General features: G+C 45.0%; 1 protein-coding gene across 1 annotated transcript in view; it reads left to right on the forward strand.

Annotated features, from left to right (window-relative positions):
* The window catches only part of LOC133024636 (kelch-like protein 29), a 152577-nt gene that overhangs the window by 103380 nt on the left and 30684 nt on the right, over positions 1-18513 (forward strand). Inside the window, exons 9-10 of the mRNA XM_061091797.1 lie at positions 4227-4409; positions 6935-7115. Of these exons, the coding sequence (XP_060947780.1) occupies positions 4227-4409; positions 6935-7115 (364 nt within the window). The remainder of the gene's footprint in view (positions 1-4226; positions 4410-6934; positions 7116-18513) is intronic.

The raw sequence follows: 18513 nt of genomic DNA on the forward strand, positions 1-18513 counted from the left end.
CTTCATCTCTCCATCAGTCGCTCCTCTTCCCAAGTGACTGTACACTCTGCGTGTCTGCATTTGTGTGTATGTGAGGACCCAGCTTGTTCTAGCACGGGGCAAAACGTGGGCAGTGTGGCTCCTGTCACAGACGGGTTTCATTTAGTTTGGAGTTGAGAGGAAGTAACACGAAGAACTGTCAGGGTTTGTGTGTGTGTGTGTGCATATGTACAGCACGTGTTAGTGTGTGTCACGCTCCGTGGGTGGACATCAGCTTCAATTTGAGATTCAGACCTTACACATCCCTGTCCGTCAGTCCCAGTCCCAGCTTGCAATGAGTGAATCCTCCTTTTTAATACTGGGCTGAGTGGGCTCTGACCAGATGTTGCCCTTGTAGTTTTGCTGGCATCTCTCGCTCTCCTGCGAAGACTTGCTCTGACTGACCATTTTAATCACTCAAACAGCTGTCATCAATATTTTTCTATTAACGTTTTTTAATAAATTAAAAATGGACAAACCCACTGGAGCCTGTCTCGCAAAGTACCGGAGAAAACAGTATTAGTGAAAGGGATTTATTATTGTTGATGGGGTCCAGGCAGATATAAGGCGAGTTATTATTACAGGGTCAGTTCAGGGTCAGTGAATATTCAAAAAGGATAAAAAGAAAAGAAATAAATAGAGCGTAACAGTGATTTTTAGAATAGCTGTGGTCCTGAAGTATATTTGTCTTTCATTTTCTTTATTGATGTTTCAAGAAATCTTGAAATCTAAACCTGGAACCAGGTCGACCAGCTACAAGAGAAAAAATATTGGAAAACATTGCTAATAAAAAATAGTTTTTCTTTAAATGCAGTTGATATCATACAGACCTGTGGCTTCTACAGGAGCATATCTTCTACCTTGGATGGTTAAAATATTATGGCTGATAATCTAAATTTCTACTTCCAGTACCACACTGTTGACTAGTTTTTGAAAGTACAAACAATGTAAACTTTGGAAGCTATGATTCACAAACAAGACCTTTCCAGTAGAGTTGCTAAAAACTGAGGACCACTGGTGCTAGTTCGCATCAGCTTGAATTTCAATTATCTGCTTGTTTTCCTCAGTTATTATTTTTTGCTTTATATAGAAAGGTTAAAAATAAAGCAGAAATCTAACAAAAGGTCTGCAACAATCAGGAGAAGGAGACATTTTCTCCCCAAATTGTCATGGGTATAAACTCTGTCAGTAGGAAAAAAAAACAAGAGCTGTCAAGAGTTGGTTATTCCTTCATCCCCAACCGGCTCGTCTCCATTCTTCGATCGCCCATCCCTTCATCCCTCCGCCAAACTCCCATCAAACCTCCGACTGACTGACAGCCGTCCCTGCGAGGCTTCGTTGCCTGAAAAAACTCGCACACACCCGCACAACCATCTGATCCGATGCCGTGACTCCCACCCCCCCAGCCCTCTCCTGTTTTGTTGCTTTCTGACAGGCCGGTGTTGGGTTGCGTGGCCTCGTGAATGTGTTCAGGGCTTCGGGGGTCACAGCCGCGCAGCAGCCCTGGTGCCCAGATGTGGATTCTCCCTGACGTGTCTTGTCAAGCGGAAAGCGTAGAGAACAGCCGAACACATGTGCACTAGGTGATAATAAAGACTCGCATGTGCACAGACGCACAATCCGGCGCATTGGAGCGGCATGTTGAATTGCTTAGGTCGGCCTAATTAGAGACTGTGGGGGTTCAAGTGTAGTGGAGGAGAAATTGTACACAGGAAAAAACAACTAAAGAAATGACTCTTTTAGTCTGTCGACATGTTTTAGGACTTAAGAGGAAAAAATCAAAGCGGCAGCATCAGGAAGTATTTGTATCCTTGCTGTGTTTTAAGTTGAAATTAAATATCATATTTCTTTTTGACTGAAACCAAACTTTAAACAGTCGAGCATTGATTGACATGCACGACTAGAAGAGAAAATCCCGATATGGCTCAGACACTGAAACTTTGCCAAGTTAATTGAGACAGTCAATATAAACAGAGTGAAACAGCTAATAGGATGAAAGGCAATTAGATAAGAAGAGATGAAACTTCCTCTTCCTGCAAAGGAAGAGAAAACTGTCCCAACTTTTAAAATCCAATAAAGTTCTAAAAACGGTGTGTGATAAAGACAAATGGAGCAGAAATATGTAGAGCAACGCTGAGGAGGAACAATAGTGGAACAAAGTCAGTATAATTAATCTGTGTGTGGAGGTATGGTTGGAGGCTCATGAGAGGAAAGACAAACAGCCCATTTTCACTTCATATTTTTTCAAAGAGCCTCTGCTGTAGCTGCGCCCGTCCTATAAAACTACTCTCCCATTTATTAGCCGCACGCCCAAGGTCTGTTAGAGGTCTTCAGGGCCGTTTGAGGCTCGGAGCCGGGGCCCGATGCCACGAGGCGGCGGAAGCTGGCCTGCCGCGGCAGCGAGTTCAACTCAAATATTTTTTTAGCTGCGCTCCAAGTTAACACATCTTTCACACGTGCTGCCAGAGAGGCGGACAACTCCTCCGACCTCTGTATTTTGTCATGATTGTCCTTGTTTCAGCCTGTGTGCCGGACCACCTTCGCCGTGACACCGCTGCAATTTCTCCTTCAGCCGATACTTTGTTTTTCCCCCGGCTCTACGCAGGGGAAACACATTCTTAAAAACTCACAGAGGGAAAAGAGCAGGGCTTAAGCTGTCCACTAAGTCTAAGCTGTATGTCCACGATATGTCTGAGGTAGTGCTTACTGCTCTGTCTGTTTGCTCAGCCTCGGCAAAGCCCATTGTAGTTTTCATTTTTCCCCCTATCTCTCTCCTCGTTTACCCTTTGTTATGCTTCCTTGAAAAAGCTCTCTGTTTTACCAGTTTTGATAGAAAGTGAGAGGCTTGAGAAAGTCAAAAATTGTGGGGATGGACAGAAGCAGAAAGAGAAATACGAGGCGCCTATAGCTATGGACAGGCCCGGGAGGAGAGTGAGTGTGTGGAAGGTTATCGATCAGGGCAGATGAACCAGCGGTTCGTCTCGGTCCGGAGTGTATGAAGATTAGCTCTTCCTCCTTCTCCTTCCTCCTTTCTCTCATCCCGTCTGTTACTCCTTCCCTCTCTCCCTCTCCCTCTCTTTCCTTGGCTCCCTTCCCTCTGCCCGCCTGCCTGCTGCTTACAAACACACAGCTCATTTCTGTCTGGCGGCTCGTCGTCCTGCCTGCTGCTGAGGACCTGAGACATGCACTCGGCAGCCTGCCAACCTGTTTGTGTGTTTTGGATCACTGGTGTCTTTATCCCGAGTGTGTGTGTGTGTGTGTGTGTGTGTGTGTGTGTGTGTGTGTGTGTGTGTGTGTGTGTGTGTGTGTGTGTGTGTGTGTGTGTGTGTGTGTGTGTGTGTGTGTGTGTGTGTGTGTGTGTGTGTGTGTGTGTGTGTGTGTGTGTGTGTGTGTGTGTGTGTGTGTGTCTGAGTGCAAAGATCGGGTGAGGAGTGCTGAACATGTTTCAAGTATCTTCTTAATCACATGAGGCCCTCAATACGTGTGTGTGTGTGTGTGTGTGTGTGTGTGTGTGTGTGTGTGTGTGTGTGTGTGTGTGTGTGTGTGTGTGTGTGTGTGTGTGTGTGTGTGTGTGTGTGTGTGTGTGTGTGTGTGTGTGTGTGTGTGTGTGTGTGTGTGTGTGTGTGAGACGAGACACATTTCCACCTATAAATGTACACAAATTGATTCTTGTGTATTGATTTTGTGATTCTCTGAGCAGTGTGTGTATCACTGTGTGTGTTGACAGTGACTGTGTCATTTGTGGGAACATAGACTCACAGAGCAGACTGCAGTCCCATCAGTCCTGGTAATTGAGTTACACTTTGCCATTTACCTTTTTTGCTTATTCTTCACTTTGCATTTCCCCGACAAGCTAACTAACTCAAGGCCTGCTCAATTCAAAACAGCAGACTGGTAATCTATGGCTGTTTGTGTTCATCAAGGCTCCCGTCTGCAAATGAATGTGTTTTTTAAATCGTTTTATTATTGAATGTATAAAAATATTCACATTTCAGTGTTAAAGTCGTGTATAAATCTTTTAAACAGCGTGCAGCGTGCCAGGAGACATTATGCTGCTCGTTACTGCCGCGCTGAGCGTCTCAATGGGTCTTTTTGATTCAGTCTTGGCCCTCATTACCTGGTGGAAACCCTGACAGCCTGCTCTCTTTCCGTCTCTTCATTTCCTTTGTCCACCCCCATCCTCCTCCTCCTGTTTCTTTGTCCTCCAGGTGTAGCCGAGGTGATTGTTTTGGTGGGAGGGCGTCAGGCGATCGGGATGAACCAGCGCTCGCTGACAGCCGTTACCTGTTTCAACCCCCAGAACAGTAAGTGGTACCCGCTGGCCAGCCTGCCTTTCTACGACCGCGAGTTCTTCAGTGTCATCTCAGCGGGGGACAACATCTACCTGTCAGGTGAGTTAAATCGCTCCACTCCAGCAGCACAACCGTAGCTTTAGAGGATCAGTGGAGGAGGACAGTAGATTCCTTCAGTAGAGAACGGTTATCCCTGCATTCAGCAAGACTTCATATTACTTCTATCCATCAATTATCCATACCACTTATCCTTTTGAGGCTCACAGGGGCAGCTGGAGCCAGTCAAGGTTCGACCAAACAACCATTAACACTCACATTCACACCTAAAGTCATTTGAAAGGCTCTCATCAACATAACCCTGCATGTCTTTGGAACGTGTGAGGAAACTGGAGTGCTCGGAGAAAACCCAAGCAAATACAGGGAGAACATTCAAAATGCCTAAAACAGGGATTTAAACTTCTTGTTGTGAAACAACCTGGGCAGTGCTAATATCTGCACTCATTAACTTTTGAAGTTTGATAAAAACTAAATCCATCCCTTTAATTAAAACAGAAGTACATCTCCATATGGTCAGATCAAATACACGCTACAAAAAAGTTGGATTGTGGAATCTTTTAAATTAATTTACTTACTGCACTAAATAAAACCAGAACGGCACTCAGCCCCATAAGTCTCTCTTTTATGAAACCACATTTATATTAAAAAAAACTCAATGTTAAAGACATGACTCCTGATCCAGTTCTGCACCAAAATATTTTTTGGTTGATCTTGCTTTAAAACAAAAATACAAACCAACTAAAAATCTAAACAGATTAGGGTGAACATCTTGATGAAGTCGACTGAATAAATTTGCCTCAAGAGCAAAATATTTTCGAAAAAATGGAAATATAATCATGTAACATCTGCAGTTTTCTAACAACCTGGAGATGAAGATAGTTAGTCATTATGCATTCTGTGGTTTTGGCATCAATGGTGATAGTAGTAGTAGCAAAAGGTTACGTAATACATGATCAAATACTGACTGCTGACTTTCTTGTCTCCGACCTCTTTTGTCAAAGTCACTTGCACCATAATGAGACTCAGGATTCCAAACTTGACATTTGTGATCCGTTATTACGGACATTTTCACTCTGTATCAGATATGATTCAGTAAAGTGCAGCTGCCCAGGCTGCAGCCCTCCTCCTGTGACCTTTAACAACTGTTAGTGTTAAAAAGCGTCCTGCCCCTCGGGCCTCAGTCATCAGCTGATTTGAACGTTTCTCTCTGCCTAACACAATAGACATCAGAGTCATCGTTTATTTATACAATGTCTCTTCTATTCACCTTCTCTGGTGCTTTTTTCTTTAAACCTGACTTTTTTTCTCTGTCTGGCTTTACAGTGTCTGCAGTGTTCTGCCGTGTATTTTGTTCCACAGTCGCACACTGTGCACTCTGTGACTCCCTCAATGAGACACCTTTAAGTTGCTCCTCCAGAGCTAGACTGAATTTCTCCCTCCACGCTCCATTTGTGCGAGAATCCTGCACGGTAATCAGACCTTGACATTGCACCGTGGAAATGCAACAGGATTTGTCCTGCGTGTACCTTTCCTCTCCCCTTTTTTCATATAAATGTAAATTTGTGTTTGGGCATCGGAACAGGTCTGCATGTGTCCGCTGGGAGTCAGGCGGCCGGTGGGGAAATCATAGGTGTTCTGGCCAGCCAATCAACGGGCTCTGGTCTGTAACCTTCCTCCTCACACTGGGAGCAGGGGCGCCGAGACACAGGCGGCGCTACATGTCCTGCTGCACAGCTAACAGAGCTGCTTTAAAGAGAGCTCAAACAAGGACACGTTTTGTTGCTTGGCTGGTTCACCTGCAGCTGTAAACTACTCTCCGTCAAAGTTGTCCAAGTCATTCACTCTTCCTATAAACACCCCAAAAAAAGATTTGGGAGTGAAGATTTCCATATTGAATAGAAGTTTTGCAGAGAGAAATAAAAACAACTTTTTAATCTTTATCCTGTCACTTGATGCCATAAACCACAGGAAAATAGTTTATTGCTCTTCTGTGCCACAAGTTGAACTCCACTTGGAGATAAGATTTCTTTTTGCACTTTATGTTCCAAAATCATGTGGAGAAACAACGACAGATTTAAGAAGTTACAGTTTCCTTACAAATGTATTTTCTAACATGATTAAAGATTCGTGCTGCTTTTCTCTGGATGTAACGTGATCCGCCTCTTACTGTTTTTCGATCCAATGCAAAGAATGAAAAGGCTGAAGACTCCAGTATAAATCTCTCCATTTGACAACCTGCTACATTCATTTATTTCTCTTGTAGAGCCAGACGATGATTTTATTTTTAGAATATAGGACAAGATGTTGAATATCCCTGTTATGGGGAAGCTGAAAAATTAGCTTTCTTTTTCACTTTAGTATAACATTCCAATAACTTGTCCGAATACAGTCACTATATTGGAGCAGGGACTTTTTCATACCTGCAACAAGGTTGAAATGCAGGTAAAGTTCCACTGTTTCCCTAAAGGTTCTTGTTTCCCTGTTTTCTGCTGTGAAAACACCCATGTGATCACCTTCCGTATTTATTAATATCAAACATTCACTAACCCTCATGCTTCACATTCCAGGTGGTACGGAGTCGGGTGTGATGATGGCTGACGTGTGGTGCTACATGTCCCTGTTGGACAACTGGAACCTGGTGTCTCGCATGACCGTGGCTCGCTGCAAACACAACAGCCTGGTGTACGATGGAAAGCTCTACACCATCGGAGGACTGGGCGTGTCCGGGAACCTGGACCACGTGGAGAGGTAAGGGGTTTGCGCCAAACAACAAACAACTCCAGCAGCTGCAGCTGGCAACCGCCCAGTCCCATTAACCAATTCCACAGCCATCTCTGCAAACACGTGGATGCAAAAAAAAATCCGGTATGCTGGATTGCTGAGCGATCCAAATAAACATGCACTGTGCGCAATGGAACGTGGCAGATAGTGTGGCGTGCAGCGGCGTGCAGCGGCGTGGCTCGGCATATTTGCAAAAGGTGTTTGTACAGGTTTGTTAGCGTTTATGCGAGAGCCAAGAGGTGCAAAGGAATGGAAACGAGCTGGTGCATATTAAACGGTCACAGCTGTGAGTGTGCGAGAGCGACAGAGCACCTCTTACTTGTTTGCGAGCGGCGCATGAGTGAGAGGCTTTGCTTTCAGGGAGCAGAGTGGTATACTTTGTCTGATTCTATCCACTTCAGCAGCGACACATCATCGAGACTTCACCAGAAGGTCGTCCACTGTGGCCTCTTCAGCTGGGTCTTTACTTCTGTGCTCCTGTGCTCCCGCATTGGTTATAAGTCTTCGGCATAAAACCGTCTATAGACAGTTCTCTCATGAATTCCTAGTGACACAAATTAGATTTTCCAGATATAAGAATTTGATTCATATTCATATCGACTTTTGCACTGCTGCTGCCGCTTTTGTTGTATTTCCCTCCAACAACCAGGGCTGAGGTCTGGTGTCAGCGGCGGGCGGGGGGCTTCCCTACCCCCCCATGCCCCCCCCCCTGCACGGCAGAGCGAGATTAACCAAAGCAATCAAAAGAACATTACTGACTATATTAGAGCAGGCCGCTGCCGCTCATTACCTAGCAGCTCAATTGATCTCCGAAGCTGTTCGCAATGCACAACAGTCCTCCAAATGAAACAGCCTAATTTGATATTTCCCCGTAATGCTGCCACACAGTGTCGTTATGACAGGGGGTAGACGGAATATTTTCCCCTTAATGGAAATGCATTTGATTCCTCTGTCTCCGAGCTGCTTAATTTGAGAGCTGCCGGCACATCTAGGGCTTTCCCCGGCTCCGAAGAAATCAGTGTTTTCGCCGCACGGTGCGTTTGCATGTTGCTCCGCCTGTGCCCATGTGTGCATTTTCTCTGTGCCCTCGTGAAGCTTCTCCGAGGCGCCGCGGCAACCGGACGCGATTATCGGCTCTGAAAAACTTTAACCTACTTTCCCTCTCCCTAAGAAGTGCCCCAGGCCTCTTCTGCCTGGTGTAACGGCCCCGGCGCTGCACTCTCAAAGGTTGCATGGGCAAAGGGAGACACAACAACCCACACACAATGAAATAGCCAGGGTTCGGTAGAAGACGCTCAAGCGGAAACAAAGGGATGGTAATACGGGGGGTCAAGGTTATTTTCACCGGCCTTATCGTGTAAAAGCTGACAGGTCTCTTCATCTGCTCGCTCACATTGTCAGATCAGGCCACAGGCTTGTTTCTAAGCAACCCAGGATTTAATTTAGTCTTCTTCACAAACTGTTGTATGGAGCGCGAGTCCTAATTGAGTCACAAGGTCTAATGATTCATTAATCTCGCAGTAAAATGTTAAAACACATGAGATTGTGTTCAGACTTCCATTGAAAACATGGCATATATATTTTATATACACAAAATTTGTTGCGTTGACCTAGTGCCAATGCCTTTAACATTGAGCTGCATGTTCTTTTATACAGACCAGTGTCTCACTGTATTAAGGGCTGTACTGGTGACAGCTCTTAATGGGGAAAGATTGGCAGTGTAATGATGGGACATATTTTGCTTCCTTAGGTTGTGTGTTCTTGCATTATGAGTTTAGTTTGGTAATGTTACATTTTCAATAAGAAACGTATTATATGCTGGAAGCAAACTTTGATATTGCGGGTATATTTTCATAATTGAATAAGCTGAGTATCGCAGCTCTCCCAACTTTCATATATCTGTGTATGTATATATGTATATATGCCTCCACAGAGAAAGCTCATCTTTTCTTTGTTGAGTCTGTGTCAAGAAACTAATGTGTTTTGTTTCACATAATTAACAGTTAAGGTTTTGATATTTTGATATGGTCTACCTCCCGACATGTGTTTGAAAACATGGTGTTCATTATGAGTGAATGACAATGTGGCCAACTGCTCAGAAAGCACAAACACCTGCGTTCAAGCCAAACGGCAGATTTACACCTTTGAGTAATAGTCCCACCACTTTTCTCTAAAAGGTCACTACTTTAATGCTGCTGACAACAGAGGCAGGATAATTGGTTGTTTTTGTCCCAGACCTCTAAAAATACATCAGTGAGTCTCAGCCGAACAACACCGCTCACAAACAACAGCGTCACACACACCGTCTCTGCAACCTGAAGCAAGACTTCAGTCATGGCTGGAAAAATAAAAAACAACAACATTAGTACATAATGAAACAACAGATTTGTCAGTGAACAGTTGAATTCATCAATATATACAGAGTGTTTATGAAGATGACATCACAGCTCACCATAAGCCTAAACGTCCCCTAGTGGCTGGCTGCAGTAAACATCTTAACCCCCACCTACTCCATTTTAGTGAATGGGACATCGAGCAAAATAAAAAGTCTAAATACAAACATTTTTGGAGAGGTTCTTATCACACTGATAATTTAAGTTTAGCATTAGTGTGGTTGTGGTTGACTGACAGCTGGGATTGGCTCACTATTGGTTGAGGGTGTCTGTGCGGCTGTGGTCGAGGGGTAGAGTGGTCGTCCTCCAACCAGAAGGTCAGCGGCTAGGAACCTAGCCTATGCCGAAGTGTCATTGGCTCAGCCCCGAATGGCCCCTCATAGATGTTGGATGCACTAATAGGAAGACGCTTTGGATGGAAGCTGAGCTAAATGGCATGTGATGTAATGCAATGGGTGATATTGGGATATTTTAGCTTGATTTGGAAGTAGCTCATGGTAGCTAATGTTAGCAAATTTCAGAAACTCCAGAAAGAGTCAGTTAGTTATCTGTTTGACTCAAGGCTGCAGGGATAAACTGGTTTGATAGTAAAGCATGGCATGAAAGTTTATGTTTATTTACATTTGCTTAGTGCTGTTATTAAAGAAAAATGCAACCAATTGGAAAACCTCTCTTGCACGTGTGTTTCCTCTCCTCCTTGACACATGCAGTTGAGAAAATTACAGAAAAGAGTGAGTCTGATATCGTAAAACTGTGTCCCCCCCCCCAAAAAAAGGAATTAAAATCATCTTGAGATTACTCCGAACAATGTGATTGTCCTTAAGGACTGGTATTCAGTTTGGAAAAAAGTGGAGGCAAAGTGGCTGCTGAAGGAGGAAACACATCTAATATGTTCACTCATCTGGGAGAACATTGCCCATCTTTGTCTGTTCAACGTCTGTTTCTAACTTTTGTCCCTAATGCAAAAAAATATATACCAGAAAACGTACTAAATCAAAATAATATTCCGCTTCCCAGCTCCAGGCTACGTCTGCGTTTTCAGATGACTTACAGACACACACTGGCCCTGATGTGTCAGCCCATACAAAACCTTCCTGACTCAGGAGGCAGTCGAGAATATTTCTAAAGAGCTGCATGAAAAGCGGTTGTTCAACCAAAAACTCGTTCTGTTTTTCGTACCTTAAAGGGTCACAGTAACCTCTGACTAGAGGGGTGCTCTTAAAGTGCACACCTCTGCCAAGGAGGGATGTTTTGCTCCATCGCTGCATTGTGAAGCTGTGTGCAGCACAAGTTGTTGTCGTCCACCTAGAGCAAGGGTTTTCAACTGGTTGTCCCAGAGACCACGATTCTGACTTTTGGACATTTGGTTTTCCATGTTGGTTTCATTTAAAAACCTCAAAAAAATCTAGATATATCTACTTAAAAACCTCAAACAAATCTAGAAAAATCTGTGTAAAAAACAACAAAAACAGTTGATTTTCAGTGCTTAAGAATTGAAAACAAAATTAAAATGCAGTTTGTAGTTGTACTGCATCTCAGAACCATATGTACATCAATATATATAACGTTCATGACTTAAATGTACAGACATGTAGCTGACATGTTGAGAGAACGTTTAAGTAACGGTGATCAGTAACAATCAACATAAACTGGGGCTACAACTGAAGAGGGAAGATGACAAAGTAATGCAGAATATGTCACAATTGATAATCATACAATATCACACAAACAATTGAGGCCTACTTAAGTTTAACCTCATGATCACCAGCACCTTTACATTATTTTAGACATATTTTTCTTATTTTTGATATTTTGCACGATATTCAAGAGTAATCTGGAAATGTGTTGAAATATCAGGAAGACTTTCGTCAGAGAAATCTTCCATTTGCATTTGCATAAGTTACATTTGGTTGTATAGCTCTGATCTGGGACCTCCCTGTCCTTACACGTGCACATGTGGAAAGCTTAAGACAGGGAGAGCCGCAGCAAGACTCCCAAAGGGAACAGAACAGAGTTTGCATCAATGAATACAGAGATTACACTGAATGAATCAAACATAGTATGAAAAAGGAAGAACTGGGGTGGAAGTGGGTTACAAACGTTTGTTTCAGCTTTGCCAGTGAATGCATGGAAGGGAGCCGAGCCAGATGATATGGTTTAGCTTTGATATCAACCGCTGTAGCTGTCAGGTGAGCTGAGCTGGACTTGCTGTCCTACCTGAACTGACACCATGCTCACTTTCTGTCACACAAAATCTGTCACAATTTTGTGTGTGTACCTGTTTACCGAATGTGTTGTGCGTGAGGGGACGTTTGTGCGATTTGCAGCAACTTGTGATTGTGGACAATTGTGAAAGTAACTTTCATCTATTGTCTCGAATTGGAGACGTAATGTTGTGATGACTGACACCATGACTTATGGACTATAATGTGTCCCAAGATAAGATATTTAAACACTGTGAAGCAAACGGTATTGGGGCAGGTTGTGCACCTGAATGCGGGTGTTTGTTTTGCAGAGGAAGAGCAATTTCGAAGATTAAGGAGGATTTGTGACTCCACAGCAGATTTGTGAACAACAGGCAGCTGGTCTGTCACATCAACTCAAAAGACAGGTGCTGTTAATCATTCACAATCTCGGTGCCTTGGTAAGAGCCTGACAGATAAACTGCAGCAATTCATTTCACGAGAACTATTATCTGCAGTTTATTTAATTCCTCAAATCCATTTTTTTTTTCGGAAAACAAGACAAAGCACAGATAAACAGACAGATTAGTTATGTGGAAACTGTCGAGCGGATTTGTACTTTTGAACCTGAAGAGCGTATGTTGTCTTTTTTCTTTCTTTTTTAAAAAACTTTGTTTATTGATTTTCACAGATATAATTAATAGTCATTAATACAATACTTGTTATTATTGTTGCCAGTAAACAACAAACCAATGAACAAACAAACAAACATCCTATCTCGGCACACGCCACCTCAGAGTGATACACAATTAAAAGCAAAAAAGTAAATAAATAAAACAAAAACAAACATAATAAAGAGAGAAATCAACAAATAAATAAAAAGATAACTTAGACAGAGTACGCCAATCCAATCTAATGCCCAACCTTTTTTTTATTTTTAAATATCAATGGCAATGCAAGCAATAGCAACTTATGTCGTTACCATTTAGTGTGCGCAGGAGCGCCTGAAGTTTGCTCCCACATACATTGAAAGCACCTTTTTGACATTCAAATTTAAGATTTTTTTTTCTTTAGTTGACATTTGAATCAATACACAGATCTCACAGCCAGAAAAGAGAAACTGTTGAAGGCCACTCAAGATCCCTTTCAGGCCGTTTGCGAAGGTGTTCTGTTTTGATAAACGAGCCCCATTAAGTGCTGATCCTTTACTTTGTTGCTAACCACCAGATTTGGCAGGTGTGGCTGTGCCGTGGGCCAAAACTCCTAATGATAGGCCACCGGTCCGCAGCAGGACTCAGTTCTGTCCGGTGGAGATAAGAGAACAGTTCCTCAGCCAGTGTTTGTCACCTCCACATGAGCAGGAAGGAGCTGCCTGGGTGTGATGTGCTGTTGTAATAAAGACACCTAATAGCATTCTGAAATCATTAGTCAGTGCATGTGAGTGGCTGCCTTGTTTGATATGCAGGCGGCTGTTGGGGGGTGTATCTGAAGGCTGGGGAGTGGCGCCGATCGCTGCAACAGCCACAGTCGATTTGCTGCGCTCATACAGTGATTGATGCGGAGATTGTTTACACACGGCCCAGGTTTTCTCCCGTTGTGTACGCGTCTGCATTTCTGTGCTCACTTATGTGTTCCTGCTCCTTGAGTGTATGTACATATGTTTGCCTCTGTTCACACACACACACACACACATTGTGTTTTCTTTGTGCGTCAGCATATATCCGCTGGCCCTGGCCAAGGTCTCTCACCTTCGAGCTCTGGCTGTGGGAACGCCGACCCCTAATTTGCAGTCCTTCCCGCCTCCTTCTCATCTCTCCATCCATCTCACTGAGGGTTTCACGCTGCTGACCGTGAAATTCCCCCACATTCACAATTATGTCTTCAATCAGAGCCATCTCCAAGCCAGGAGGATGCAGCCCGTCTCTGGGAGCGGCAGGAGGTGCAAATAAAGACTCGGAGGAACGAGCGGCCTCCTTCCTTGCTCCGGCTCTCTCCACTAATGAGTGACATATTTTTAGGGATGGGAGCAGTCGGGTTCAGGAGCCTTTTAACTTGCAATCAGGTTCCTTGGGCCCGCATGCTCCTCAGCATGTTGATCTATCAGCAAACCAATATGATTGCTGATATTGAATAATTCATGGGTGTCTAATGATGTGTCAATCACAGATGGTTTTGTTTTATTTATCGCACACTATGCACAGGTTTGTGCGTCCTCCAAGCTCTATTGTAAGTTAATATTGCATGAAGACTGTTTGCAACGTGACACTGAGTACAGCAGCTAGCGCTTCTCATCAGGGATGTTGCTCTGTTTGGATAACAAGTCGGGAGGAGAGGGGAGCAATTTGCGAATATCATGTTCTCTGGCTTTTACATCTAAAATTAACCTTCCCACTAGCATATGAGAACATGTGCCCATAAAATCTTTGGCGAAGGCTCCGCTCTTAATGTGTTGCTTTTCAGGTTCATTAACTGGCACATGTACTGTTGGTAATGTGTAGGTGTCCTTGATCTGGGTTTTGTTATCCAGGCATTTTCTCTCTCCGGCTAAATACCAGGATTGTTTAGTTTTTTTCTATCTCTGAAGGTTGTTGAGTTCCTCGGGTGGTCAGTCTCACTCTGATGTTATCCTTCTCTTAACACAGTCTTCTATCTATTTCTTGAGTTTTTTTCTCACTCAATTAAGTACAGTTATACTTTTGACCGGCGTAATGGGGCATTTGGAGAACGTTGGCTCGGTCTAACGCAGGAGGCAGATCGTGATCCTTGCGGAGGAGCAGCAAAAGGCTCGTGGGAGAGATTTCATCAAATCAGCCATGACAGAGAACATACAGCGAGATGGAAAATCCAGTGGGAGGTCTCATCATGCCTCACGCTGCCCACAGTTGAAGTCCTCTGTGGGTTGGCCTGCAAAGCGACAAGTCTTTAAGTACTTGATGTCCATGGTTGGTGGGCACACTGGATAGCCAGTCACCCAGAGAAAGGTCCCCTTCTGTGGGGAGGCCGAGGGTGGGAGAGACCCCCACGTCGCTCTCAGAGAAGGAAGAGGCTTCGTTCAGCTGCTCTTTGAGTTTCGGCGAGGCGGGGGGTCTCCTTCTGGCTGCCTGAATGGGCCATGCTCTGATGGGGATCTGCTCTCTTGTGTGCAGTTAAAAGACGCCGTCAAGTCAGAAAGTGGAGCTCACTGTCAGTCCAGTCCAAACAGAAACATTCAGCTTACACATACTGCCACTTCAAACATCGTACTCCCTGTATGCACGTGCATTTTAAACACACACGTTGCATGGGCGCAGACAGCTCTCTTACACATGCAACACAACGTCTTGGTGATGGAAGTCAATCAATCAATCAATCAAATTTTATTTGTATAGCCCATATTCACAAATCACAATTCGTCTCATAGGGCTTTAACATGGTGAGACATCCTCTGTCCTTAATCCTCAACAAGAGTAAGGAAAAACTACTAAAAACCCTTTTAACAGGGTAAAGATACGTAGAAACCTCAGAGAGAGAGAGAGAGCCACATGTGAGGGATCCCTCTCCCAGGACGGACAGAAGTGCAATAGGTGTCAAGTGTAGGAAAACATCATCAAGAGAAGGGTTTTAGCAGCATCGATGAGGGTAAACATTTTGAAGGATAACTTCAATACTATATGTCAAGCAGTCCTGCTGCAGTCATAGTCTCTGGTCAGCAGCCAACAAGATCATGATCCAGCATCAAGATCGGATCCACTATAGTCCACAGTCATTGTCCACTGCCAGTCAGGATCCATATACACAATACTCAAATTATTCACCACCATCCGATGCCAACGCGACAAAGGATCCTCCATTACTACTACGATCAGCCAGCACGGTACAGAATCCACCAAACTGGATCCACCATTGCGACCTCTGATGCACGATCCACAATCGTTATCCATGGTGCGGCCACAGCTGTGGCCCTGCATCTGTCCTCCTTTGTCCATCTCAGCTGCCTGCCCAACAGCACTCTCTTTTGGAGACAGTGGGGAAATAATCAACGGGGCGATGATGCTAATAACAACAGAGCGCCCCCCCGCTGCTCGGCCGCCCCGGGGGTTTGGGAACCCTTCAGCGAAAGAGTTGAGAACGAGGGGAATGGGGAGCGAGAGAGGAGCATGCTGGGAAGAGTTTAGCAGCGCAGAGCCGACGAGGAGGTAGTCGAGAGGGATGTGTGGAGGAGGCAGCCCCCCCCCCCAGGTGGGCCGATACACTCCCTCACAATCAGTCACACTGGAACCGAAGGGCTCATGTGAAGACGCCCCTCCCTCTTCTCCTCTCGGCCCTGCAGCCGCTCCACAGCAAGAAGCAACTGAGGAGCTTGCAGTGCATCTCTTTTATACGTCTATGTGTGTGTTGCTGTGTGGCTCATCACCACCTACTAGGTCAGAGAGCGCCCAGGGCTAGCTTCTGAGGGGGGGCACAGCCAGCCCCTGCTAGCCTTGCAGCGTGGCACTGTGGATTGGGGACATCGGGCTCCCAGAGCCCCCCCGCCGTGCCGGTTCCCCCCTGCCGAGCTAATCCCAGGATTAACCAACTTCACAGCCCTGGCCCCCACTGCGCTGTCAAGGCACCGGTTCACCCTCCAACCCCGGTACCCCTTCTCCCTCCACCCACCATCCCTCCCCCGCAGTCATAATCTCATATACACCCTCATTACCCCTCGATGGTGCCGTCCCCCCCCTGCTCCCTTCTCAAACGTCGGGGTAGATTTTCACTTCTTGTGTCTCTGTCTGCCTCACTCCTTTTTCCTGCATCCCGCACAGATCCATTCAGTTTGATAAATGGTAAAATGGATTTATATAGCACTTTTTCAGTCTTGATGCCCACCTAAAACATTTTACAGTACAGTATTTTGGACGCAAAATTGGGCAAATGGCAAAAAAAAAAAAAATACCTTAGGCAAACTCTTGAAACTTGTTTGACTTGATCCATCCATCACAGTGAACGCCGTGGCAGCATTATTGTCAAAAGTTACACAACACCGATGAGGTTGTAAACAAACGTCTTCTTAAACACTTAATTAGCTCCAGTGTTGAAACAATAAGTCAATTAATCACTTCTGTTAATGGCCAATAACTGTGTCATTTTTCAAGTCCTCTGAAAAACTGATTCCAGCGTTTCCTCCGCCTTCACATCTTTGGAAAGTGAATATCTTTCTGGTGCGGATACAAGAACAGAAGCAATTTGAGGAGCTGCTTTTTTCCGATTAGTAGTGAAGCTGCTGAAAACACACTCACTCTCATTTTCTCCTCTGGTCCCTCTGATTAGTGGCATGATTGAAACAACCACACCCCCCCCGAGCAGTTCATCTCATACGTCTTCATTTAAAACTCACAGCGTACGCCTTGTGTTTTTTTTAGACTTAATTTTAAATGTTGAAACAAGCCTCAAATACTATACAGGCTTCTGTGTCGTGTGTTGACAGAAAAAAATCCTCCTCTTGTTTTGTGCGTGTGTGCGTGTGTGTACGTGTGTGCTGCGTGTACGTTCAGTCTTCTCCTTCCCTCTCCTTGCAGCTGCCACTGCATCTCTTAGAGATTTCGACGCTCCGGGGCGGGAAAAAGAGAGTGGGCCCAAATCAAGCCCATGATCACGTCTCCCTCATATTTCTCTCTCTCTCTCCACTGCTCCTCACATCCCTCTCTCCTCCCCTCCTAGTCTCCTCTTTTAACCACAATCTCTCTCCATCTCAACTCAAATCTAGCCTTTGCAGCTCCTTCTGTCCCATCGCTCCCTCTGTCTCTTCACGGCACTGATTAGGTGGGCAGAGGAGATGATGGGTGTATTTGGGGGCCTGCGAGGCCGGTGATGTTGAATCTGTCTGACATGCTCCAGCAAAGCCAGTGTCTCCTTTATATTGTCTGCTAATGGCGTGCTGAGGTCCCGGAGACGCGGAGGGAGATGCTGCAAAGAGTGTGCGTGAATATGTGTGTGTCTGTCTGTGTGTGTGTCATGGTTATAGAGAGACAATGGCGAGCGGTGGCAGGTGCGCCGGAGGATGGTATTAGGGAAAAGCAGAGAGGGGCGGCAGGTAATGACTGGTATGAACAGAATGTGCATCCGCCTCGTCGATAAACGATGGGCTGGCACTTCAGACAATTGCTAGCCTTTACCAACGGCCAAGTCATTTTTCTCGGGCCTATCTTTCTTGCTTCTGCGCCTTTCTTCTCTCTCTCTCCCTCTCTCTCTCCCTCTCTCTCTCTCAAAAAACGAAAAGCAGAGGTAAAAATAGCACATGCCCTTCGTATCCCCCCTCCCCTCAGTCAGACATGCTGGAGCAGTGTAGTGAGTGTGTTCGCTGGCTAATTATCAGTGGTTAGGATGTGACAGATGCCGGCGAGGTGGTTGGCAGTCAGTTCGCCGTCGCCGCCCCCCCGCCCTTCTCCTCAGGAGAAAGCAAAGACTGACCTTTCCCGAAAAGCAGGGCTCTGGCAAACCATCGCAATATGTAGACGCGGCGCCCGGCAGGCACCCGGGGAGGGATTGACTCTGGAGGTGGGAGGGTTGGTTGTTATATATAGATTTGTCCTGTGTGAAGGTGAAGGTGCTCACATTAATGGGAGATAAATGCCGACCGGGCACTTTGTCGGTTCAGGTCTTGTAATCGCACGTGTGTACACTGTAAAAATGACTGTATGAACAGTATATACATGTAGTGTGTGTATAGTGTGGAGAACAGCATTTCCCTCATATATATGAATGGACATCTGGCCGTTGAATGCACTTCATCTGTACTATTTTTGATGCATCAATGGAATAATAATTTAT

Source organism: Limanda limanda, chromosome 18 (genome assembly GCF_963576545.1).
Source record: "Limanda limanda chromosome 18, fLimLim1.1, whole genome shotgun sequence".
Taxonomy (NCBI): domain Eukaryota; kingdom Metazoa; phylum Chordata; class Actinopteri; order Pleuronectiformes; family Pleuronectidae; genus Limanda; species Limanda limanda.